We start from the raw sequence: 25,901 nt of genomic DNA on the forward strand, positions 1-25,901 counted from the left end.
CCACTCACAAAGTCATGCTGACTGTCCCTAATCAGTCCTTGTATCTCTAAATGCCTGTAGATCCTGTCTCTCAAAATACCTTCCCACAATTTACCCACCACAGATGTGAGGTTCACTGGCCTGTAGTTCCCAGGCTTTTCCCTGCAGCCCTTTTTAAACAAAGGCACAACATTTGCCTCTCTCCAATCTTCAGGCACCTCCTCCACATATAAAGGAAGATCCACAGAGAGCCGTCATTCATATGTATCTTAGACCCAGAGTATACAGACAGTGCTTGTCCTACTTAAGAACATAAGAACATAAGAAATAGGAGCAGGAGTAGGCCATCTAGCCCTTCGAGCCTGCCCCGCCATTCAATAAGATCATGGCTGATCTGTCGCTGCTCAGTTCCACATTCCCGCCCTCTCCCCATAACCCTTAATCCCCTCTCCTATCAAAAACCCATCAACCCGCTTCTTAAAAATATTTAGCGAGGCAGCCTCCACCACTTCAACGGGCAGAGAATTCCAGAGATTCACCACCCTTTGAGTGAAGAAGTTCCTCCTCAACTCTGTTCTAAACCGCTCCCCTTTATCTTGAGGCTGTGCCCCCTAGTCCTATTGTCTATTGAGTAGCAATGTGGCTGAAGGCTGTAATTGGCAATGTAACTGGTTCCTCACACATACCACCTACTGCAGCATCTGATGACTCGGAAGACATTCACTGCCAGTTAAAGTGATCACTGCTCTCAATTTCTACAGTAATGACCCCTTCCAGGGTTCCACGGGTGACCTTGCTGGGATTTCTCAAGATTCTCCCCACAAATGTCCTCTGGAGGTCATGGGTCTCCTTCACCAAGGCTCACAACTCAGTCAAATTTGACTATGGTCAGAGGGGAGCGCTGGGATTTGCGAGTTTTCAACAGGCACTGATGAGTGTCTGAGATCTCCATGGCAATAAGCAGTCCAGTGTGTGAACTACAAGGGTTTTCAGCTCAATGTTCAGCTGGTGGGCAACCATAGATCGACTGAAAATTGGGCAGAGAAATGGCAGATGGAATTTACTCCAGACAAATGCGCAGTGATGCATTTTGGTAGATCCAATTCAAGTGGGGGTTATAAAATAGATGGAATAGAGAAACACAGAGAGATCTGGGAGTACAGGTCTTTTAAAGATCTTTAAAAGTGGCAGCACAGGTAGAAAAGGTGGTGAAAAAAGCATATAGCATGCTTTCCTTCATCAGCCAGGGCAAAGGTTATGACTAAAGGGGACAGTTGTGAATGTGCTGCTTACCTCAGATCCTTGAACCCAGGATCTCATCGTCCTGTGTTGTTGGAAAATCTCTCACTTTACAGATGGATTGTTTGCGTTGCTCCCTCCACTTACAGACTCGTGTCTTCCAGTTTCTCTGGCTCCTCCAGAACTTGCTGCCTCCTCTGAACAGCCTCCAGGATTTTCTTCCTGGGCCCCAGTGGGATGTTTATGCTTCTCAGGTCCTCGTCCGAGCAAAGCATCAGAGCTTCCAGGTCGATCTTCTCCTTCTTGAAGGTTGGCACAAACTCGGACAGGCTCAAAGAGGCCAGGAAGGTCTCCAGGGGGTTGGTCTCAGGCTCCAGGTCGTCATCCAGGCCCAGCTCCACCTCCCCCCAGGGCAGCTCGTCGTCCTCCTGCTCCTGCAAGCTGCGCGCGCTGCCGATGCTGTCGTCCAGGCTGGAGGAGCGCTGGAGACGGCTCCTCAGCCGGACCCCCGAGCTCCTCACCTCGCCCTTCCCCGCGGCCTCGCCGCCATCGCGTCCCAGCCCAAACAGGCCGCCGCTCACGTAGTTCCTGCGGAAGACCATGGTCCCCAGGCCGGGCCGGTTGAAGAGCGACTCGTGCCCCGAGTCGGTGCTGATCTCCGAATTGGCCGTGTCCGCTCCGTGTAGGCCGGGCTCGCTGACGGCGTGTGACACCGTGTCCTCATCGGGAGCAAACATGTCGCGGATGTTGCGTCTCGTCCTGTCCCTGGGGCTGGCGTGGGTGCCCTGTTTGACAAACATCACTTCGTTGCTGAGCTGGAGGCCGGACAAGGACCGCACGCTCTTCCTCCCGTCCTCATAGATCTTGAAGGTTCCCTCTGTCTGCTTCTTCTTCTCCAGCTTTTTCTGCATCTTGGTCTTGCCCTTGGCGGTGGCGTTGAGCGTGGCCTGCGAGTAAGGCACCGAGGCCATGATGGACATGCGCTGGAGCCGCCCGCTCAGGGTACTGCTCGAGTAGCTGGAGAAACTCATGGTGTCAGAGGTGTCCATCATCTCCTTTTTGTACCTCTTCTCCATCCTCTCGTGGTGCCTCCTCTGTAACTTTGCGCACTCTCTGATCCGTTTCTCCGCCTCTCGGAAGGCTCTCTGTTTCAGCTTGCTGACGAGTTTGGGATTGAGCGTGGTCTGCTTGGCAGCGATGGAGTCCAGGTAGCGGATACACTCCATGTGATTCTTCATGGCAGCCATGTCCAGGGGAGTGTGGTAGTCATTGTCCAGGCACCAAATGTTGGCCCCGAAGGACACCAGGAAGGAGAGGAGGTTGAGGTGCCCATTGGCAGCAGCCAGGTGAAGGGGGGCATTGCCCCAAATATCACATTTATCGGGGTCACCACTGAGAACAAGAGAGACAAAGAAATCAGCAACTGGCATTCTACTTAAATCACCACATTGTCCCCCACTATCAACACATCGGAGCTCCATCAGGAGAGAATGTAATGAGGGGGGTGTATTATGCACGTGTGTGTGTTATGGACATGGGTGTAATGGACATGGGTGTAATGGACATGGGTGTAATGGACATGGATATAATGGACATGGGTGTAATGGACATGGGTGTAATGGACATGGGTGTAATGGACATGGGTATAATGGACATGGGTGTAATGGACATGGGTGTAATGGATGGGAGTGTAACAGATAAGTGTGCAAAGGGCGGGTGTGTAATTGGTGGGTGTGTTAATGGGCAGGTTTGTAATGAGCAGGTACGTTGGGGCGGATGTGAAATGTGTACTGGTTGGGTGTGTATTGAGAAGGGTGTGCATTCTGTAAACATGTAAAGGGGGGGGGGTGTGTAATGTCAGGTGTACAATATGTAATATGTGGGCGTGTAATATGTCATAAATATGTGTGCATTGGCCACATGTAATGGGTGGATGTTTAATGGCTGGAGGGTTGTGTAATGGGTATGAGTGTAATAGGCAGTTTGTAATGTGTAATGGATAGGGTGTGTAATGGACAGGCGTGTAATGAGGAGTAATGATGGGGTATATAACAGGCGTTCTAAGGTATTATGACACAGAATATAACAGCAAGTCACATCAGGGGATATTGGGTCCAATGACCAAAGTCTTGGTCAAGGGGATAGGTTATAAAAAATGTCCCTCGGTAGGAGGGTGAGGCAGCGAGGTGGGAGGAGGGAATTCCTGAGTTCCGACAACTGAAAGCGCAGACAAAAATCAGGAATGCTTAAGAGGCCGGAATCAGGGAAGTACAGCTATCTCTGAGGGTGGTGGGGCTGGAGCAGACCACAGGGATAGGGAGGGGAGGGGGATTTCAAAACTAGGACGAGAAATTTAAAATCAAGATGTTGCTTAATCGGGAGCCAATGAGGAGAGCAGCACAGGGATACGTGTGATTTAGGATATGACAGCAGAGATTTGGGTGACCTCAGGTTTACAGAGGGTAGCAGGTTGGTAGGGAACTGGGACTGAGCTGGAATGGTCCAGGAGAGAGGTAATGAAGACCGGACTGAGAGGTTCAGTAATAGGTCAACTGAGACAGGGGTGGACCGGAGCAGTGTCACAGAGGTGGAAATAGGTAAAGTTTATTTATTAGTGTTCCAACTCGGCTTACGTTAACACCGCAATGAAGTAACTGTGAAATTACCGAGTCAGCACACTCCGGTCCCTGTTCGGGTACACGGAGGAAATTTAGCACAACCAATGCAACTAACCAGCACATCATTCGGACTGGGGGAGGAAACCGGAACACCCGGAGGAATCCCACGCAGACACCGGGAGAAACTCCACATAGACTCAAGCCGGGAATCGAACCCGGGTCCCTGGCGCTGTGAGACAGCAGTGCTAAAACACTGTGTCACCGTGCCCCCCGGGAATCGAACCCGGGTCCCTGGCGCTGTGAGGCAGCAGTGCTAAAACACTGTGTCACCGTGCCCCCCCGGGAATCGAACCCAGGTCCCTGGCGCTGTGAGACAGCAGTGCTAACCCACTGTGTCACCGTGCCCCCGGGAATCGAACCCGGGTCCCTGGCGCTGTGAGACAGCAGTGCTAACCCACTGTGTCACCGTGCCCCCGGGAATCGAACCCGGGTCCCTGGCACTGTGAGGCAGCAGTGCTAACCCACTGTGTCACCGTGCCCCCGGGAATCGAACCCGGGTCCCTGGCGCTGTGAGACAGCAGTGCTAACCCACTGTGTCACCGTGCCCCTGGGAATCGAACCCGGGTCCCTGGCGCTGTGAGACAGCAGTGCTAACCCACTGTGTCACTGTGCCCCGGGAATCAAACCCGGATCCCCTGGCGCTGTGAGACAGCAGTGCTAACCCACTGTGTCACCGTGCCCCCGGGAATCGAACCCGGGTCCCTGGCGCTGTGAGGCAGCAGCGCTAACCCACTGTGTCACCGTGCCCCCGGGGAATCGAACCCGGGTCCCTGGCGCTGTGAGGCAGCAGTGCTAACCCACTGTGTCACCGTGCCCCCCGGGAATCGAACCCGGGTCCCTGGCGCTGTGAGGCAGCAGTGCTAACCCACTGTGTCACCGTGCCCCTGGGAATCGAACCCGGGTCCCTGGCGCTGTGAGACAGCAGTGTTAACCCACTGTGTCACCGTGCTGCCGGGGAATCGAACCCGGGTCCCTGGCGCTGTGAGACAGCAGTGCTAACCCACTGTGTCACCGTGCCCCTGGGAATCGAACCCGGGTCCCTGGCGCTGTGAGACAGCAGTGCTAACCCACTGTGACACTGTGCCCCGGGAATCAAACCCGGATCCCTGGCGCTGTGAGACAGCAGCGCTAACCCGCTGTGTCACCGTGCCCCCGGGAATCGAACCCGGGTCCCTGGCGCTGTGAGGCAGCAGTGCTAACCCACTGTGTCACCGTGCCCCTGGGAATCGAACCCGGATCCCTGGCGCTGTGAGACAGCAGTGTTAACCCACTGTGTCACCGTGCTGCCGGGGAATCGAACCCGGGTTCCTGGCGCTGTGAGGCAGCAGCGCTAACCCACTGTGTCACCGTGCCCCCGGGAATCAAACCCGGGTCCCTGGCACTGTGAGGCAGCAGTGCTAACCCACTGTGTCACCGTGGTGCCGGGGAATCGAACCCGGGTTCCTGGCGCTGTGAGACAGCAGTGCTAACCCACTGTGTCACCGTGCCCCTGGGAATCGAACCCGGGTCCCTGGCGCTGTGAGACAGCAGTGCTAACCCACTGTGTCACCGTGCCCCCGGGAATCGAACCCGGGTCCCTGGCGCTGTGAGGCAGCAGTGTTAACCCACTGTGTCACCGTGCCCCCCGGGAATCGAACCCGGGTCCCTGGCGCTGTGAGACAGCAGTGTTAACCCACTGTGTCACCGTGCTGCCGGGGAATCGAACCCGGGTTCCTGGCACTGTGAGGCAGCAGTGCTAACCCACTGTGTCACCGTGCCCCCGGGAATCGAACCCAGGTCCCTGGCGCTGTGAGACAGCAGTGCTAACCCACTGTGTCACCGTGCCCCCGGGAATCGAACCCGGGTTCCTGGCGCTGTGAGACAGCAGTGCTAACCCACTGTGTCACCGTGCCCCTGGGAATCGAACCCGGATCCCTGGCGCTGTGAGACAGCAGTGCTAACCCACTGTGTCACCGTGCCCCCGGGAATCGAACCCGGGTTCCTGGCGCTGTGAGACAGCAGTGCTAACCCACTGTGTCACCGTGCCCCCGAGAATCGAACCCGGGTCCCTGGCGCTGTGAGGCAGCAGTGCTAACCCACTGTGTCACCGTGCCCCTGGGAATCGAACCCGGATCCCTGGCGCTGTGAGACAGCAGTGCTAACCCACTGTGTCACCGTGCCTCCGGGAATCGAACCCGGGTTCCTGGCGCTGTGAGACAGCAGTGCTAACCCACTGTGTCACCGTGCCCCTGGGAATCGAACCCGGATCCCTGGTGCTGTGAGACAGCAGTGCTAACCCACTGTGTCACCGTGCCCCCGAGAATCGAACCCGGGTCCCTGGCGCTGTGAGACAGCAGTGCTAACCCACTGTGTCACCGTGCCCCTGGGAATCGAACCCGGATCCCTGGCGCTGTGAGACAGCAGTGCTAACCCACTGTGTCACCGTGCCCCCGGGAATCGAACCCGGGTCCCTGGCGCTGTGAGGCGGCAGTGCTAACCCACTGTGTCACCGTGCCCCTGGGAATCGAACCCGGATCCCTGGTGCTGTGAGACAGCAGTGCTAACCCACTGTGTCACCGTGCCCCTGGGAATCGAACCCGGATCCCTGGTGCTGTGAGACAGCAGTGCTAACCCACTGTGTCACCGTGCCCCCGAGAATCGAACCCGGGTCCCTGGCGCTGTGAGACAGCAGTGCTAACCCACTGTGTCACCGTGCCCCTGGGAATCGAACCCGGATCCCTGGTGCTGTGAGACAGCAGTGCTAACCCACTGTGTCACCGTGCCCCCGGGAATCGAACCCGGGTCCCTGGCGCTGTGAGGCGGCAGTGCTAACCCAACGTGCCACTGCCAGTCTTTCTGATGGTAGGAATAAGAGATTGAAATCTCCTCCCGCAGTCAGCTGGGACACCAAGGCTGCAAACAGACTGTCTCCATGTCAGACCATTGCAAGGGAGAGGGATGGGGTAGAAAACGGAAGCAAAACTGATCCATTAATATAGTTTAGAACATACATAGAACACTACAGCACAAACAGGCCATTCGGCCCACTAGTTGCGCCGATCACTTGTATACCTACTAAGCCACAGACCAATCTATAACCCCCAATCCCATTAGATCCCATATACTCATCCAGAAGTCTTTTAAAAGACCCCAGCGAGTTCGCCTCCACCACCACCGACGGCAACCGATTCCACTCACTCACCACCCTCTGAGTGAAAAACTTACCCCTGACATCTCCTCTGTACCGACTCCCCAGCACCTTAAACCTGTGTCCTCTCGTAGCGACCATTTCAGCCCTGGGAAATAGCCTCTGAGAATCCACCCTATCTATTCCTCTCAACATTTTATAAACCTCTATCAGGTCGCCTCTCAACCTTCGTCTCTCCAGGGAGAAGAGACCAAGCTCCCTCAACCTATCTTCATAAGGCATGCCTCCCAATCCAGGCAACATCCTTGTAAATCTCCTCTGCACCCTCTCAATAGCTTCCACATCCTTCCAGTAGTGAAGCGACCAGAACTGCGCACAGTACTCCAAGTGGGGTCTGACAAGGGTCTTATAAAGTTGCAGCATTACCTCCCGACTCCTAAACTCAATCCCTCGATTAGTGAAGGCCAGTACACCATACGCCTTCTTGACCACATCCCCCACCTGCGAGGCCGATTTAAGAGTCCTGTGGACCCGGACCCCCAGATCCTTCTGCTCTTCGACACAGCTCAGACTCCTACCCTCAATACCGTACTCCTGCATCCCGTTGGTCCTGCCAAAATGGACCACTACACATTTATCCGCGTTGAGGTCCACTTCTCCGCCCAGTCTTGCATCCTAGCTACGTTTGTGGGATCTTGCTGTGCGTTGGTCAGCTGCCGCGTTTCCCCACGTTACGACAGCGACCACGTCTCGCCCGGAATACCCGGAGGTCAGGGAAGGCGCTGCAGGAACGCTTTGGGATTGGGGTAAATTTACTGCTCGTCTGGGCTGCAGTGTGAACGCTGGGACAGGCCTCCCCGCGGGCCTCAGCTACCTTGGGAACCTGAAACAGGTGAATAATTCATGCTGCGCAGTAACCCTTCATTTAGCCATTAATTATTCAGCCCACATATTGGGAGGAAGTCAAGCAGCAAAAGGAGAGAGCCACGGTGGCTGTGGTACAAAGGAGGGGCAGTACCTATCAGAGATCGGAGCCATTGTTAGGCGCTTAGTAATGAGTGCTAACTCTGCTTGTCTTTATCTTGTGTTTATTCCCAAGAAGTCGAGCTCTTGGGTTGTAATAATGCTCTTGTTTCACCAAAGGACAGGTCTGACGGAGTCCGGTGACAGCTCCTTCTAACTGGAGGCGCTGTGACATCCGACAGCAGGCTGCAACTCAAAGCTGCCCATTTCCTTCGTTCACTGTTAAACCCTGACCAGTTTGGCCTTTCACACTGTGGAATCTCCTCAGTGGCCGCCGAGAAGTGATTAGCCACTAGCCTGCTCCTACAAGTTGAGGTTCCCACAGTGATTGCCTGCTGCAGGTATTACCCCAGTGAACAAGAGCAACCGAACGCTCATTCAGCGTAATTTAATAGAAGGAATGGGAGTCGGGTTTCAGGGAGTGCGAGTCTCTCCGAGGAATCCGGTTACCTCCTGGAAATGCAACAGAATCCATTTCCTGGTAGGGGTGACTCAACCCAGCGACGGACACACACGTTCTGCTCACATCAAACCTTCTAACTACAAAAGCCAGGGGTGGATCCTTGGTAACTTTCTGGCAAGGTGTGAAAGACCATATTCAACGCTGTGTCACTCCGCACAGTGTCACTCCGCACAGTGTCACTCCGCACAGTGTCACTCCGCACAGTGTCACTCCGCGCCATGTCACTCCGCGCTGTACTATTCAATGATTCCATAATCATATTAACGTCAAAGATATGTTGGCATCCGAATTGTCCATGCAAGATATTCCTGTAGGATGGCATGGTGGCACAGTGGGTTAGCACTGCGGCCTCACAGTGCCAGGGACCCAGGTTCAATTCCGGCTTTGGGTGCCTGTCTGTGTGGACTTTGCACATTCTCCCCATGTCTGCGTGGGTTTCCTCTGGGGGCTCCGGTTTCCTCCCCTGGTCCAAAAGACTGCTTAGGGGCGTTGGCCATGCTAAATTCCCTCTCAGTGTTACCCGAGCAGGCACTGGAGTGTGGCATCTCGGGGATTTTCACAGTAACTTCATTGCAGTGTTAATGTAAGCACACTTTTGACGCTATTAAATAAAATAAACTTTTGATGTTGTGTAAACAGCTGGAGTGTTGGTGGTTGGCATTGACGGAAGACACATTGAGATTGTGCCAAGTTCCTCCAGATGTGCGCCCCACTTAACAAATGGTAGGGTCTGGACTGGCAAAGGCTGCTTCCCAGATTATTTGATGTGGGATATCCCTGGAATCACTCAGGGACAGGCTCAGCTCGTGACCAACACTGGGGGCATCAAACGACACTGCTATCAGCTGAGGGGATCAAATACTTGCCCAGTTAGAACACAGGACATGTCCAACATGTTGCCCAGGGAATGGGGTGACAATGTCAACTGCAATGGAAATTAAACCCTTTCTAAAAAGGCAACAAAGTCTGACATAAAATCATAGAATCTTGGGCAGAAGGATGCCATCCAGCCCAACACCCCCTCCCAATCCAAAGGCTAATCTTTGGACACTAAGGGGCAATTTAGCCTGGCCAATCCACCTAACCCGCACATCTTTGGATTGGGGGAGGAAACCGGAGCGCCCGGAGGAGACCCACGCAGACATGGGGAGAATGTGCAGACTCCACACAGACAGTGACCCGAGACACTGGCTCTCTGGTGCTGTGAGAAGCAGTGCTAACCACTGTGCCATTATGCCGCCCTTAATTTTGTATTTATGCAGCACCTTCCACATCCCCGGGACTCTCTATAATAGATTTGTGAAATGCAGACTCTGCTGTAAACCTGAGCAGCCAGCTAAAACCTCGGACGGGCGAGGACGGCTGCACTCTGGGATTCTCCCAAACGCCAGAGAACCGTAGAGTCCTGACAGTGCATATACAGGCCATTCGGCCCACTGAGTCTGCACAGCTCTCCAAAGAAACATCCCACCCAGGCCCTCCTTTCACACTGCGCTGTTAACGTGGCCAATCCACCGAACCCACACATCTTTGGAGAGTGGAAGGAAACCAGAGCACCCGGAGTAAACCCAGGGAGACACTGGGGGAGTGTGCAGACACCACACTGTCCCTGGTATCGAACCCGGGTCCCTGGCGTTGTGAGGCACCAGTGCTAACCACTGTACAAGCTCACTTATTGATTCGTGTTGAGTGTTGCCAAGGCTGGTATGGGGTAAGGAATGAACTGGGTGCCTAACCCATGACAATCTGGCAACGTCACCATCCCAGCTTTGTGCTCTGTTACTCTCATCACTGACCACAGCACTGCTTCACCCAACACCATGCCACTCAACTCAATTCTTTTTAAGACAAGATTTATATTTCCACAGCACCTTCCAAGACTCAACAAGTCCCCTCATGTCTTACAGCCAATTCAATATCTTTGTGATCCCTGAAGAACAGTCAGGGCCTTTGGTTAATGAAAGACAGTGCGGCACTCCCTCAGCACTGACCCTCTGACAGTGCGGCACTCCCTCAGCACTGACCCTCTGACAGTGCGGCACTCCCTCAGCACTGACCCTCTGACAGTGCGGCACTCCCTCAGCACTGACCCTCTGACAGTGCGGCGCTCCCTCAGCACTGACCCTCAGACAGTGCGGCACTCCCTCAGCACTGACCCTCTGACAGTGCGGCACTCCCTCAGCACTGACCCTCTGACAGTGCGGCACTCCCTCAGCACTGACCCTCTGACAGTGCGGCACTCCCTCAGCACTGACCCTCTGACAGTGCGGCACTCCCTCAGCACTGACCCTCTGACAGTGCGGCACTCCCTCAGCACTGACCCTCTGACAGTGCGGCACTCCCTCAGCGCTGACCCTCTGACAGTGCGGCACTCCCTCAGCACTGACCCTCTGACAGTGCGGCACTCCCTCAGCGCTGACCCTCTGACAGTGCGGCACTCCCTCAGCGCTGACCCTCTGACAGTGCGGCACTCCCTCAGCGCTGACCCTCTGACGGTGCGGCACTCCCTCAGCGCTGACCCTCTGACGGTGCGGCACTCCCTCAGCGCTGACCCTCTGACAGTGCGGCACTCCCTCAGCACTGACCCTCTGACAGTGCGGCACTCCCTCAGCACTGACCCTCTGACAGTGCGGCACTCCCTCAGCACTGACCCTCTGACAGTGCGGCGCTCCCTCAGCACTGACCCTCTGACAGTGCGGCGCTCCCTCAGCACTGACCCTCTGACAGTGCGGCGCTCCCTCAGCACTGACCCTCTGACAGTGCGGCGCTCCCTCAGCACTGACCCTCTGACAGTGCGGCGCTCCCTCAGCACTGACCCTCTGACAGTGCGGCGCTCCCTCAGCACTGACCCTCTGACAGTGCGGCGCTCCCTCAGCACTGACCCTCTGACAGTGCGGCACTCCCTCAGCACTGACCCTCTGACAGTGCGGCACTCCCTCAGCACTGACCCTCTGACAGTGCGGCACTCCCTCAGCACTGACCCTCTGACAGTGCGGCACTCCCTCAGCACTGACCCTCTGACAGTGCGGCACTCCCTCAGCACTGACCCTCTGACAGTGCGGCACTCCCTCAGCACTGACCCTCTGACGGTGCGGCACTCCCTCAGTACTGACCCTCTGACGATGCGGCACTCCCTCAGTACTGACCCTCTGACGATGCGGCACTCCCTCAGCACTGACCCTCTGACGGTGCGGCACTCCCTCAGCACTGACCCTCTGACGGTGCGGCGCTCCCTCAGCACTGACCCTCTGACAGTGCGGCACTCCCTCAGCACTGACCCTCTGATGGTGCGGCACTCCCTCAGCACTGACCCTCTGACAGTGCGGCACTTCCTCAGCACTGACCCTCTGACAGTGCGGCACTCCCTCAGCACTGACCCTCTGACAGTGCGGCGCTCCCTCAGCACTGACCCTCTGACAGTGCGGCACTTCCTCAGCACTGACCCTCTGACGGTGCGGTACTCCCTCAGCGCTGACCCTCTGACAGTGCGGCACTCCCTCAGTACTGACCCTCTGACAGTGCGGCACTCCCTCAGCACTGACCCTCTGACGGTGCGGCACTCCCTCAGCACTGACCCTCTGACAGTGCGGCACTCCCTCAGCACTGACCCTCTGACAGTGCGGCACTCCCTCAGCACTGACCCTCTGACGGTGCGGCACTCCCTCAGCGCTGACCCTCTGACAGTGCGGCACTCCCTCAGCACTGACCCTCTGACAGTGCGGCACTCCCTCAGCGCTGACCCTCTGACAGTGCGGCACTCCCTCAGTACTGACCCTCTGACAGTGCGGCACTCCCTCAGCACTGACCCTCTGACGGTGCGGCACTCCCTCAGCACTGACCCTCTGACAGTGCGGCACTCCCTCAGCACTGACCCTCTGACAGTGCGGCACTCCCTCAGCACTGACCCTCTGACAGTGCGGCACTCCCTCAGCACTGACCCTCTGACAGTGCGGCGCTCCCTCAGCACTGACCCTCTGACAGTGCGGCACTCCCTCAGCACTGACCCTCTGACAGTGCGGCACTCCCTCAGCGCTGACCCTCTGACAGTGCGGCACTCCCTCAGTACTGACCCTCTGACAGTGCGGCACTCCCTCAGCACTGACCCTCTGACAGTGCGGCACTCCCTCAGCACTGACCCTCTGACAGTGCGGCACTCCCTCAGCACTGACCCTCTGACAGTGCGGCACTCCCTCAGCACTGACCCTCTGACAGTGCGGCACTCCCTCAGCACTGTAGAACTGTACCCCTGTGAGCATCATTATGAATGGGACTGTCCTGTAGTGAGACTCAATGTGGAAATGTAACCCAGTGAGAGACCCAATTAGAAGGAAATCGATCACAAAATAATGTTATGTTTGTTTTCAGGGTTCTGTGGTCTATATGTTGGGACCTGGAGGTTTTAGTTGCAAGCTGGTTTTATGCTCTCTCAGCCTTTAGCTAGACTTTATAAAGATCTGTGTTCGCTCTCGGCTGCTGGTTTTGTTTGGTAAGAGTTTATTGTGTGTGTGACCTTTCAAACGATTGTGTTTACTGGGCTCGGGCTTGTTTCACACTCTGCTGCTGGGTTAGATATAAAACACTCTACAATTCCGTTCCTGACATCAATCTGTCCACTTGTGTTGAAGGATGGCCCTAAGCAGCTTATACTGAGCAACAAATCATCATCATTCCCCAATAAATGGGCGGTAAAATGTCTCCTTCTTCAAATCAGATTCATTTTATGGTAAATCAGTTTCAGCCTGTCTGGGGAATGGAGTTAGTCACTCAGTAACCGACACAGTAAGGAGCAGAGGGACGTTCACTGGACACGGTGGGGTTATATCAGCCCAATGTGATGCCAACAATATTTAACATCCTGGGTGAATAAACTAACGCTGGCACTGAACCCTGAGTCCCGGTCAGTATCGTGTACACCTCATGTCGGTGAGTCAGTGCATCTCACCGTGAGGGGTGGGTGGGAGCCCCCAAACGTTGGACCACCCTCCGCAATGCACTGTTCAGGTACTGCCCAACCTCAACCTCAACCCTTCCATCCCCGGAATCAGTCTGGTGAACCCCCTCGGAACTGCCTCCAGTGCCACCACACCCTTCCTCAAATAAGGAGACGCAGATGTGCTCTCACCGACCCCCTGTACAATCACAACAACACTTCTCTACTCCAGTCCCTTTGCAATAAATGCCAACATCCCACTGGCCTTTTTTATGACGCGCTGCACCTGCGTACCAACTTTCTGCGACTCATGAACACAGACACCCAGATCCCTCTGCCCGGATACATTTTGAATCTGCTTGTCATTTCGATAATAACTTGCCTTTTTATTTTTCTTTGCCAAAATGGACAACCTCACACTTCTCCACATTAAAGTCCATCTGTTAAATATTGGTCCATTCTTCTAACCGACCTATATCTATCTGTAAAATCTTTATATATCCTCTTCACTGCCTGTTTTCTGACCTACTTTAGTATCATCCACAAGATTTTGCTATGTTACACGCTATCCCTGTTTGCAAATCATTGATATATATTGTAAACAGTTGAGGTCTGAGGACTGACCCCCTGCGACACCAGCCAGGGAAGTGCCCATTTATCCTGACTCTCTGCTTTCTGTCAGTCAGCCAATCCTCAATCCAATCCAATACTCTACCCCCAATCCCCTCTGATCTCACCTTCAGATTCAGTCTCTTCTGCGGCACCTTGTCAAAAACCTTCTGGAAGCCTAGATATACCACATCCACAGGTTCCCCACTATCCACCTTGCTAATGGAGGTAAATACATCTTTTACTGCGCTGAGGACCTGCTGTAAGTGTGCAGGAAATGGGCGGCATGGTAACACAGTAGTTAACACTGCTGCTTCACAGCTCCAGGGTCCTGGGTTCGATTCCCGGCTCGGGTCACTGTCTGTGTGGAGTTTGCACATTCTCCTCGTGTCTGCGTGGGTTTCCTCTGGGTACTCCAGTTTCCTCCCACAGTCCAAAGATGTGCGGGTTAGGCTGATTGGCTATACTAAAATTGTTCCTTAGTGTCCTGAGATGCTTAGGTTAGAGGGATTAGTGGGTTAAATATGTGGAGGTGGTGCCTGGGTGGGATTGTGGTCCGTGCAGACTCGATGGGCCGAATGGCCTCTTTCTGTGCTGTGGAGATTCTCAATTCTCAACTGAAATATCATAGAGAAATGTCCAAATCCTGTCAACAACAAATGGAATAAACCGTTCCCTATCAAACAGGAATATAAAAGCAGCAACAAATCACCTCATGGCCAAAAGTTTAGAGTGTTTCCAGATCGTTCTGGTTTCATAGAAAGTAGGAGAAGGCCATTTGGCCTTTCCAGCCTACTTCACCGTTCATTTTGATCATGACTGATCATCAAATTCAATATCCTGATTCCTCCCTTCCCCCCCATATCCCTTGATCCCTTTAGCCCCAAGACTTATACCTAATTTCTTCCTGAAATCACACAACGTTTTGGTCCCTGTGGGAGTGAATTCCACGCGTTCACTACCCTCTGGGTGAAGACATTTCTCCTCACCTCAGTCGTAAAAGGTTTACCCCTCATCCTCAAATAATGACCCCCTAGTTCTGGACTCCCCCACCATTAGGAACATTCTTTCTGAATCTACCTTGTTAGAATTTTATAAGTTCCTATTTTGCTATATTACACTCTGCGTAAGCGTAACATAGAGTGATCCCCTCTCACTCCTGTAAACTCCAGTGAATATAATCCTAACCCACATAGTCTCTCCTCACATGACAGACCCAGGAATCACTGCACTCCCTCTATAGCAAGGACAGCCTTCCTCAGATAAGGAGACTAAAACTGCACACAATACTCCAGCTGTGGCCTCACCAACGCCCTATACAATTGCAGCAAAATATCCCTATCCCTGTACTCAAAGTTTCAGTTCCCAGTGGGTTAATCACCCAGTAATTAAATAATAAGAACATAAGAAATAGGAGCAGGAGTAGGCCATCTAGCCCTTCAAGCCTGCCCCGCCATTCAATAAGATCATGGCTGATCTGAAGTGGATCAGTTCCACTTTCCCGCTTTCTCCCCATAACCCTTAATTCCCCTGTCTATCAGAAACCTATCTACCCGTGACTTAAATATATTTAGCGAGGTAGCCTCCACCACTTCAACGGGCAGAGAATTCCAGAGATTCACCACCCTTTGAGTGAAGAAGTTCCTCCTCAACTCCGATCTAAACTGCCCCCCCTTATCTTGAGGCTGTGTCCTCTAGTCCTGCTGTCCTTTCTAAGCAGGAAGAATCTCTCTACCTCTACCCTATCCATCCCCTTCATTATCTTATACGTCTCTATAAGATCCCCCCCTCATCCTTCTAAACTCCAACAAGCACAGACCCAGTCTATTTAGTCTCTCTTCATAGTCCAACCCCCTCATCTCCGGTATAAAATATAATAAATCTTCCAGTTTGCAGAGTGATTAGGTCTAAACACATTTCCTGACTCTGATGAGAAATGTGAAGGTTTAATTAGCTGCAGCCTGTCGCTGGGAAAGCAGAATGATAATTTCTCATTAAATTCCATCAGCCAAATGTTGGCCCATTCTCTTTGCCGATCTATATCCACCTGTAGATATCTATCTACTGCCCCGGCTAATTCAGTATTGCTCGATTTCTGTAGCTACCAGTTTGAGTGGGGGATTGTTACTAACAGGCTCAGCGATACCAGGGATGGTGTCCATTCACCAGGAGAAGGCTGTCCGCAATCTGAATAGTGAATTCAGGTTGGTCCTTGGATCTGCATGGCCAACCAGAGCAGGGAGGTGTTTACAACGGAGTATTTCCGACCAGCTAGTGGAGGGTCACTGGCTTCCTGCTCACTTTGGGCTGGGCTTCCTGAGCCACTGTGAGCAGGAAACTCCGAGGTTTGGTGTGGCCAGCTCCCAAACATCCCCAGAGTAGTACTGCCCAAGTTACACAATGCTGCCCAACTTACGCTGGCCTCCATTCACTTTGGGTGCCAATCAAGAGGGGATGTTTCTTCTAAGTGGTGTCGAGTTTCTTGAGTGTTGTTGGAGGGGAACCCATCCAGGCAAGTGGAGCGTACTCCATCACACTCCTGACTTGTGCCTTGTAGATGATGGACAGGCTTTGGGGGGGCGTCAGGAGGTGAGTTACTCACTGCATAAAAAAAATTTATTGAAAGGATGTGGGTTCATTAGCCAGGACAGCATTTATTGCCCATCCCTAATTGCCCTACTTCCCAGTTCTGATCTGCTTTGTAACCACAGCATTCATATGGTTAGTTCAGTCCACTTTCTGGTCAATGGTAACCCCCATGATGTTGATTGTGGGGATTCAATGATGGTAATAGAATGGCATTGAATGTCACCGGGTGATTGTTAGATTCTCTCCTGTTATTTCCTGGCAGTTGTGCGGTGTGAATGTGACTTGTTACTTGTCAGCCCAAGACTGGATATTGTCCAAATCTTGCTGCATTTGGACATCGACCACTTCAATATCTGGGGAGTTGTGAATGGTGCTGAACATTGTACAATCATCGGCGAACACTCCCATTCTGACCTTATGATGGAGGGAAGGCCATTGGTGAAGCAGCTGATGATAGTTGGGTCTAGGACACTATCCTGAGGGATTCCTGCATTGACATCCTGGAACCGAGCTGACTAGTGGAATGAGGAGGAATCAGGCCCCGGAGGATGGAGAGGATTGGGAGGATCTAATGGATCGTGGGCTCTGGGATCTCACTCTTTTCCCACACTCCGTGTTACACAATCATAAGAACATAAGAAATAGGAGCAGGAGTAGGCCATCTAGCCCCTCGATCCTGCCCCACCATTCAATAAGATCATGGCTGATCTGTCGTGGCTCAGTTCCACATTCCCGCCCTCTCCCCATAACCCTTAATCCCCTCTCTTATCAAAAACCCATCAACCCGCGTCTTAAAAATATTTAGCGAGGCAGCCTCCACCACTTCAACGGGCAGAGAATTCCAGAGATTCACCACCCTTTGAGTGAAGAAGTTCCTCCTCAACTCCGTTCTAAACCGCCCCCCCTTTATCTTGAGGCTGTGCCCCCTAGTCCTACTGTCCTTTCTGAGCGGGAAGAGTCTCTCCACCTCTATCCTATCCATCCCATTCATCATCTTATACGTCTCAATGAGATCTCCCCTCATTCTTCTAAACTCTAACGAGTACAAGCCTAGTTTATTCAGCCTCTCCTCATAGCTCAATCCCCTCAACTCCGGCATCAGCCTAGTAAACCTCCTCTGCACTCCCTCCAAGACCAAAATATCCTTGCGTAAGTGCGGTGACCAAAACTGCACACAGTACTCCAGCTGCGGCCTCACCAGTGCCCTATACAGCCGCAGCAAGACCTCCGTACTTTTATATTCAATCCCCCTCGCTATGAAGGCCAGCATCCCATTCGCCTTCCTGACCACCTGCTGCACCTGCAGGCTGGGTTTTTGCGACTCATGCACAAGGACCCCGAGGTCCCTCTGCACCGTCGCCTGCTGCAGTTTCATGTGTAGATCACACACTGGATTTGATGTACACCCTGACTCCAAACATTTCTCCATACAGGAACTCAGATCAGCGTCCTGCCTCCCTCTTAACCCTCACAAATCCAAGAACAAACAAAAGTACAGCAGAGGAACAGGCCCTTCGGCCTACCAAGCCTGCACTGACACATTATGCCTTTCTAATGTCCTTTTGTCTCTAAGCGCTCTGTATCCTGCCTTTCCCTGCCTATCCATGTATCTGTCAAGCTTCTCTTAAACATTACTATTACTTCTAGGTAGGTATAGAAGTGATTGGCGCAACTAGTGGGCTGAAGGGCCTATTTGTGCTGTAGTGTTCTATGTTCTATCACCTCCTCTGGCAGTGCATTCCAGGCACTCACAACCCTCTGTGTAAATAACTTGCCTCTCAAATCTCCTTTAAACTTTCCCCCTTTTACCTTAAACCCCTATCCCCTAATCATTGACACTTCCAGTTTTGGTGTCCTTATTTGAAGAAGGATGTGGTGGCGCTGGAGGTGCCAGATTGATTCCAGGTTTGAAGGGACTGTCGTATGAGGAGTGGTTGAGTAGGTTGGGCTTGTACTCGCTGGAGTGCAGATTGTGGAACATAAAATGCTAAAAGCGATTGATAAGATGGACATTGAACAGTTGTTCCCCTTTGTGGAACAGCCTAGGAAAAGAGGTCACAGATATAGGAGCTCGCTCATCCTGAAACCGTAAAATCCCGCCCGCCATCAATGGACCTTCCCGTGGTCCGCCCCTCGCTCGCTCCGCTTCCCGTGGCAGGCAGGGTGGGGAGATTCTGGCCATTGAGTGAGAGGGGGTAGGTTCAAAACTGAGCTGAGGAGAAACTGCTTCTCCCAGAGGGTTGTGGAACTGACTGCCCCAGGGGGCAATGCAGGCAGAATCAACCAACAGATTCAGGGAGGAGATAGCTATGCTTCTGATGAAAGGCAGGATAAAGGGTGATGGGGAGCAGGCAGCAAGGTGGAGTCGAGACAGGATAAGATCAGCCGTGTTAAATGGCAGAGTGAGTGGGCTCAAAGCTCTGAGTTGCCCACTCCCGCTCCAAATTCCTATGTTCCAATGTTCCATTTGACCAGAATGTTACTAAGCAAAGTCTGACTCCAAATCAGAGATATTCAAACACTGGAAAGGGGGGATGTGAAGGAGCATTTAAAAGGAGGAGAGAGAGAGTGAGATGGAGATGGGGATGGAGAGAGATAGAGAGAGATAGAGAGATAGAGAGAGATGGAGAGAGAGAGAGAAAGAGATGGAGATGGAGAGAGAGGGAGGGAGGGAGAGAGAGAGAGAGATGGAGATGGAGAGAGAGGGAGAGAGAGAGAGGGAGGGAGGGAGAGAGAGAGAGAGATGGAGATGGAGAGAGAGGGAGAGAGAGAGAGGGAGGGAGGGGGAGAGAGAGAGAGATAGAGGTGGAGAGAGAGGGAGAGAGAGAGAGGGAGATGGAGCGAGATGGAGAGAGAGAAAGAGATGGAGATGGAGAGAGAGAGAGGGAGGGAGGGGGAGAGAGAGATGGAGATATGGAGATGGAGAGAGAGGGAGAGAGAGAGAGAGAGGGAGAGAGAGAGAGATGGAGATGGAGTGTGATGGAGAGAGAGAGAGAGAGATGGAGATGGAGAGAGATGGAGGGAGAGGGAGGGAGAGGGAGAGAGAGAGATGGAGATGGAAAGGAAATTTCAGAGCTTGGGACTCAGGCAGCCAATGGGTGTGCAACATTTATGATCATTTATTTCCAATAGTTTTGAAAAGCTCGTCCAATCCCTGTCAGCAATGGAGAAAGGTCAGAGTGTGATGCTCCCAATTAAACTGTCAGAGCAAATTAACAGACTGGGCGGCTGCTGAGAATCCTCGTTCAATAAATCAGCCCGGAAAGTGGCTGACTGTATCCAGCAGCTGGGACTGCAGAGAACTCTCCGCAGTATGACTTATAGCCCTGACTTTAATGAGATAGCGAGTGGGATCGGACAAGCTATAGATCATTCACTTAATTAATACGTTAAGCAGAGCAGCTGGTCAGGTCAGGATTGCTTTTCTTAATCCATCCGTCTCGTAACGAGAAGCTATTAACCAGCCGGGAGCGGGTCAGTGCCCGGGGCATGGGGGTCACCCACAGGGTGTACACATCAGAGCACGTTCCTGAACACGGATTGGGGATAGTGGCAGCAAGGAGGGAGATAACTGTCCTCCTGTCCCAGTGACACTGTCCCAGTAAAATACTGTGAATTATATTCCAAAATCTCCGCTTGCTGCAGAAATGAGGAATATAGAGGCAGGGATCTCCTAGTCTGGGGAGATATCGTTACAGAATCACAGGATTGTTACAGTGCAGAAGGAGGCCATTTGGCCCATTCTGTCTGTACTGGCTCCCCAAATGAGCATCATGACTTAGTGCCTTTTCCCTGTATCCCTGCACGTTGAGCAGGATTTTCTGGCACGCTCGCCCTGAAACCGGAAAATCCCACTCAAGGTCCTTTCCATGGTCCCCCCCCCCCCGCCTCACCCGCTCCGATTGGGAAGGACGGTAAAATTCCGGCTTTTGTTTGTGTTCAAACCACCATCTGAATGTCTCAATCGAACGGTCTCCATCGCACTTCCAGGCAGAACATTCCAGACCCCAACCGCTGGCTGTGTGAGAAACTTTTTTCTCACATCACATTTGCTTCTTTGTAAATGAGTTTAAATCTGTTCCCTCTCGTTCTTGATCTTTTTTTGTGAGCAGGGACTGTTTTTTCTCTCTCTATCTACTCTGTCCTGATTTTGAACATTTTCATCAAACCTCCTCTTAGCCAATGTCCAATATACAAGATGGAAAGGAAGACTTGCATTTATATAGCACCTTTCCCAACCTCAGGGCATTCCAAAGAAGCCAATTGCCGAGGGTCACGTCTCAGCAGGGGAATCATGGCAGCCATTTCCAGCACAGCAAGGGCTGTGACAGAAGGGCAGTGGAGGGTTTCGGTCGTAGGTTCACTGAGGCAGGGTGGGAGATTATACACGGGTTGGTAAACAGTCCTCACTGATGGCCTTGCACACCCACTGAAAACCAGCCCACAGTTAAAATTCCAGTGTGCTTCACATTGGTGAGCCTTTGGTAAGTGAGGCGACTGACTTCTGGCAGGTATGTGATCTTAATCTGCACGAATAATGCCGGGGTTCCGCCTTGTTACTGCTCCCTCTGTGATGCTGATGCGTCGGTTCGAGGGATTAGTGGGTATAATATGTAGGGATATGGGGGGGTAGGGCCTAGGTGGGATTGTGTTCGGTGCAGACTCGATGGGCCGAAGGGCCTCTTTCTGCACTGTACGTAGAACATAGTACACTACAGCACAAACAGGCCATTCGGCCCACAAGTTGCGCCGATCATATTCATACCTATCAACCCATAGAACTATCTGTAAGTCCCAATCCCATTAAATCCCATGTACTCATGCAGAAGTCTTTTAAAAGACCCCAGCGAGTTCGCCTCCACCACCACCGAAGGCAGCCGATTCCACTCACTCACCACCCTCTGAGTGAAAAACTTACCCCTGACATCTCCTCTGTACCTACTCCCCTGCACCTTAAACCTGTGTCCTCTCGTAGCGACCATTTCAGCCCTGGGAAATAGCCTCTGAGAATCCACCCTATCTATTCCTCTCAACATTTTATAAACCTCGATCAGGTCGCCTCTCAACCTTCGTCTCTCCAGGGAGAAGAGTCCCAGCTCCCTCAACCTATCCTCATAAGGCATGCCTCCCAATCCAGGCAACATCCTTGTAAATCTCCTCTGCACCCTCTCAATAGCTTCCACATCCTTCCTGTAGTGAGGCGACCAGAACTGCGCACAGTACTCCAAGTGGGGTCTGACAAGGGTCTTATAAAGTTGCAGCATTATCTCCCGACTCCTAAACTCAATCCCTCGATTAATGAAGGCCAGTACACCATACGCCTTCTTAACCACATCCTCCACCTGCGAGGCCGATTTAAGAGTCCTGTGGACCCGGACCCCAAGATCCTTCTGCTCCTCAACACAGCTAAGACTCCTACCCTTGTAGCTTCCCTTATTTAGATAACACTCTGATTCCTCTTTGTTGTGTGCAAATGGGATAAATTCACACCTCCCCACCTTAAACTCTACCTCTTATGGATTTTCCCACTCAGTTAATCTCTCAGCATCTTTGCAACTTTCCGCACCATCCAAACTATTGACTCTGGCATGTGTCAAAAACAGAAATAGAAACATTGAAGGGCCGTTTGGGCCTTCGATCTACTCATTACAATCATGGCTAGTCATACAGCTCAATATCTTAATCCTGCTTTCTCCCCATAACCTTTAACCCCATTCACCCCAAGTGCCACCTCTTGAATACATTCAATGTTTTGGTATTAACTACTTCCCGTGGGAATGAATTCCACAGCCTCGTCACTCTTTGGGTGAAGAAATGTCTCCTCATCTCCGTCCTAAATGGTCTACCCTGAATCCTCAGAGTGTGACCCCTAGCCCTGGACTCTCCCACCATTGGGAACATCCTCCCCTGTCTAGTCCTGTTAGAATTTTATAAGTCTCTATGAGATCCTCCCCCTCATTCGTCTGAACTCCAGCGAAAACAATCCTAACCTGGTCAATCTCTCCTCACACATCAGTCTCGCCATCCCCGGAATCAGCCTGGTAAACCTTCACTGCACTCCCTCGAGAGCAAGAACATCCTTCCTCAGAGAAGGAGGCCAAAACTGTACACAATATTCTAGGTGTGGTCTCACCAAGGCCCCTGTATAATTGCAACAACACATCCCTGCTCCTGTATTCGAAACCTCTCGCAATGAAAGCCAACATACCATTTGCCTTCTTTACCTCCTGCTGCACCTGCATACTTACCTTCAGTGACTGGTGCACAAGGACACCCAGATCCCTCTGCACACTCCCTTCTCGCAATTTACAGCCATTCAGGTAGTAACCTGCCTTTGTGTTTTTGCTTCCAAAGTGAATAACCTCACATTTATCCAAATTATTCTGCATCTGCCATTGATTAGCCCGCTCACCCAACCTGTCCAGATCATTCTGAAGGATCTCTGCATCCTCGTCCCTCCCACCCAACTTGGTTTCATCTGCAAATTTTGTGATGTTACGTTCTGTTCCTTCATCCAAATCATTAATATGTATTGTGAATAGCTGGGATCACATCACCGATCCATGTGGCACCCCCACTAGTTACTGCCTGCCAATTTGAAAAGCACCCATTAATTCCTACTCTTTGTTTCCTCTCTGCCAACCAGTTTTCTATCCATCCCAATCCCACGCACTTTAATCGTGCACGATAATCTCTTATGTGGGACTTTGCTAAACACCTCCTGAAAGTCCAAATATACCACATCGACTGGCTGCCTCTTGTCAACTCTATGAGTTACTTCTTCAAAGAATTCCAACGGATTTATCAAGCATGATTTCCCCTTCATAAATCCATGCTGACTCGGATCCTGCCACTGCTTTCTAAATGCTCTGCTACAGAGTCCTTGATAATGGATTTGAGAATTTTCCCCATTACCGATGTTAAGCTTACTGGTTTAATAATTCCCTGTTTCTCTCTACCTCCCTTTTTGAATATTGGAGTGACATTCACCACCCTCCAGTCTACAGGGACTGTTCCAGAGTCTATAGAATCCTGGAAGATGACCCCCAATGCATCCACTATTTCTACAGCCACTTCCTTAAGTACTCTGGGATGTCGATTATCCAGCCCTGGGGATTTATCTGCTGCAAATCCCATCAATTTTCCCAGCACCATTTCCCTACTAATATTGATTTCCCTCCATTCTTGCCTCTCACTAAATCTTGTATTCTTCAACTCACCACTTCTATCTTCGAGTCATTAAGTTGGTGTGAAGCTCAGACCAGGCTCCAGATTCCCCAGGGACAGCACTACTACTGGGATTTATATAATAAATATGGATTACCACAGAACAGAACCGAATTTTGTCAGAGTATTTCAGTATAATCTTGCCCAGTGTTTTCTACGTTCGACGGAGCCCATTCTGCTCTGTTCTGCTTGAATTATATAATATTTACACTGGCTACTGTTTCTCAGTAATTAGCTGCTGCTTCTCACTTGGTAAATGTACAAAGATTATGTCACAATCATTAATTTTTTAGTGTGAGCCTCAGGAGACACTATCACTCACACTGGGAGAAAGCGGAGTGTCGAATAGTGCTCCGGGATCCTGTACACAGCACCGGCTGACAGCTTCTGTGGCCAGTCTGAGCTGTGTCAGATGCCCGGGGGCCAGGGAAATCAGCTCCCGACCAGAGCGGCTCTTTCCGTCGCTGTTCCTTCTCCCAAAACTGTCTCTGTTCTCTCGTGACGGAGGATCTCAGCTTTGTCAGGAATCTTCCGCATACAGAGCAACACCCCACAGCTACCAAACTAATCCCCACGAGATCTCACGAGAGACTTACAGCCCGGGATCCACTTCTCCTGTCCTCCACACACCCCTCCGAAGGCACTGACTGCCCCAGTGGGGGTGTGGGGCGCACTGGCGCCAGCCACCATCTGGGTTCTTGCCCTCCAGGGGTGCATCTAGGTGAGCAATTGGAACACAGACGGCATCGCAGCCAACGCCAGCCCTAGTCTCACCCTCTCCACTAGACACATTGGCAGAGAGCTTCAGCAATTACACATATGAACAGGTTTGAAAGTGCCCCATTAAATTTGAACGTGAGCTCAGCTGATAAAAGAATAAGAAAATGTTTCAGGGGACTGTTGCAGGAGAAGACTGAGTTACACAGAGTGATTGGAGAAACCGGGAATGTTCTCCTTTAAACAGAGGAAGGGAAAGGGAGATTTCATAGGAAGTGTTTGAAATCAAGAATAGAGGGGTGGCACAGTGGTTCGCACTGCTGCCTCACAGCGCCAGGGACCCGGGTTCGATTCCTGGCTTGGGTCACTGTCTGTGTGGAGTCTGCACGTTCTCCCCGTGTCTGAATGGGTTTTCTCTCACAGTCCGAAAGACGTGCTGGTTAGGGTGAATTGGCCGCGCTAAATTCTCCCTCAGAACAGGTGCCGGAGTGTGGTCACTAGGGGATTTTCACGGTAACTTCATTGCAGTGTTAATGTCAGCCTACTTGCGATACGAATAAATAAACTTTAGAGTAAATAGAAAGGAAACAGCTCCCACTGACAGGGAGGTCAGCAACGAGAGGACACAGAGGGAAGACGGGGGATAGTTTTGCTGTGACCTGGGAGAAAGAGCAGCAGTAACTTTCAAAATACAACTGGATAAATAAAAAGTCACATTTATATGTAGCTTCTCACAATAATTATCAAAGCACCATCCTGCTGTGAGTGTGGGTCATTTACTGTCTATAACTCTCCAAAATCGCTGCTGGGATGTAGGAAACACAGGGATCAAACTGTGCACAGCAAGCTCCCACAGACTGCCATGTGATAATCACCAGATCATCTGTCGTAATGTCGCCAGAGAGGCAAACATTGTGGGGGCAACTGACCTGCCCTTCTGCCACATGGCCCATGGGGTTTTTCCAGCCAGCTGAACAGGGGAGGCCCTCAGTATTAAAACCCCATCTGAAATCCCAGCCCCTGTGACACTCCCTTAGGGTTGGTGCTGGAGGTTCTGGAGCTTGGTGAGTGAGGGGTCAGAGTCCTTCCTCACCCACAGGGGACAGTTCACATCTAGGAAGCGAGTGATCAGCCAGTGGCCTCAGCGTGCACTTACCCCCTGCTGACTATGAGTCTGAGAGCTTCCAGATTGCCATGGTAAACTGCCCAGAGGGTGGGGGTCATGCCATCCTCGTCGGGGGAGTTCAGCTCCTTCTTGCTGGCCTCTTTCAGCAGGTCCAGGTAACCATCCCGAGCTGCCTTGTGATACTTGTGGCTCAT

The 25,901-nt window shown here is 52.0% G+C and overlaps 1 protein-coding gene across 1 annotated transcript; it reads right to left on the minus strand.

Moving 5' to 3' along the window:
• Nucleotides 1-1,361: 1,361 nt before the first annotated feature.
• ush1ga (Usher syndrome 1Ga (autosomal recessive)) lies at nt 1,362-25,901 on the minus strand. The gene is made up of 2 exons (XM_080209232.1): nt 25,738-25,901; nt 1,362-2,610 (listed from the first exon to the last, which is right to left on the minus strand). The coding sequence occupies exons 1-2, from the start codon at nt 25,899-25,901 to the stop codon at nt 1,362-1,364; spliced, it is 1,413 nt and encodes a 470-aa protein (XP_080065358.1).

The sequence above is a fragment of the Carcharhinus amblyrhynchos genome, chromosome 21 (assembly GCF_965287045.1).
Source record: "Carcharhinus amblyrhynchos chromosome 21, sCarAmb.v2.hapA, whole genome shotgun sequence".
NCBI lineage: Eukaryota > Metazoa > Chordata > Chondrichthyes > Carcharhiniformes > Carcharhinidae > Carcharhinus > Carcharhinus amblyrhynchos.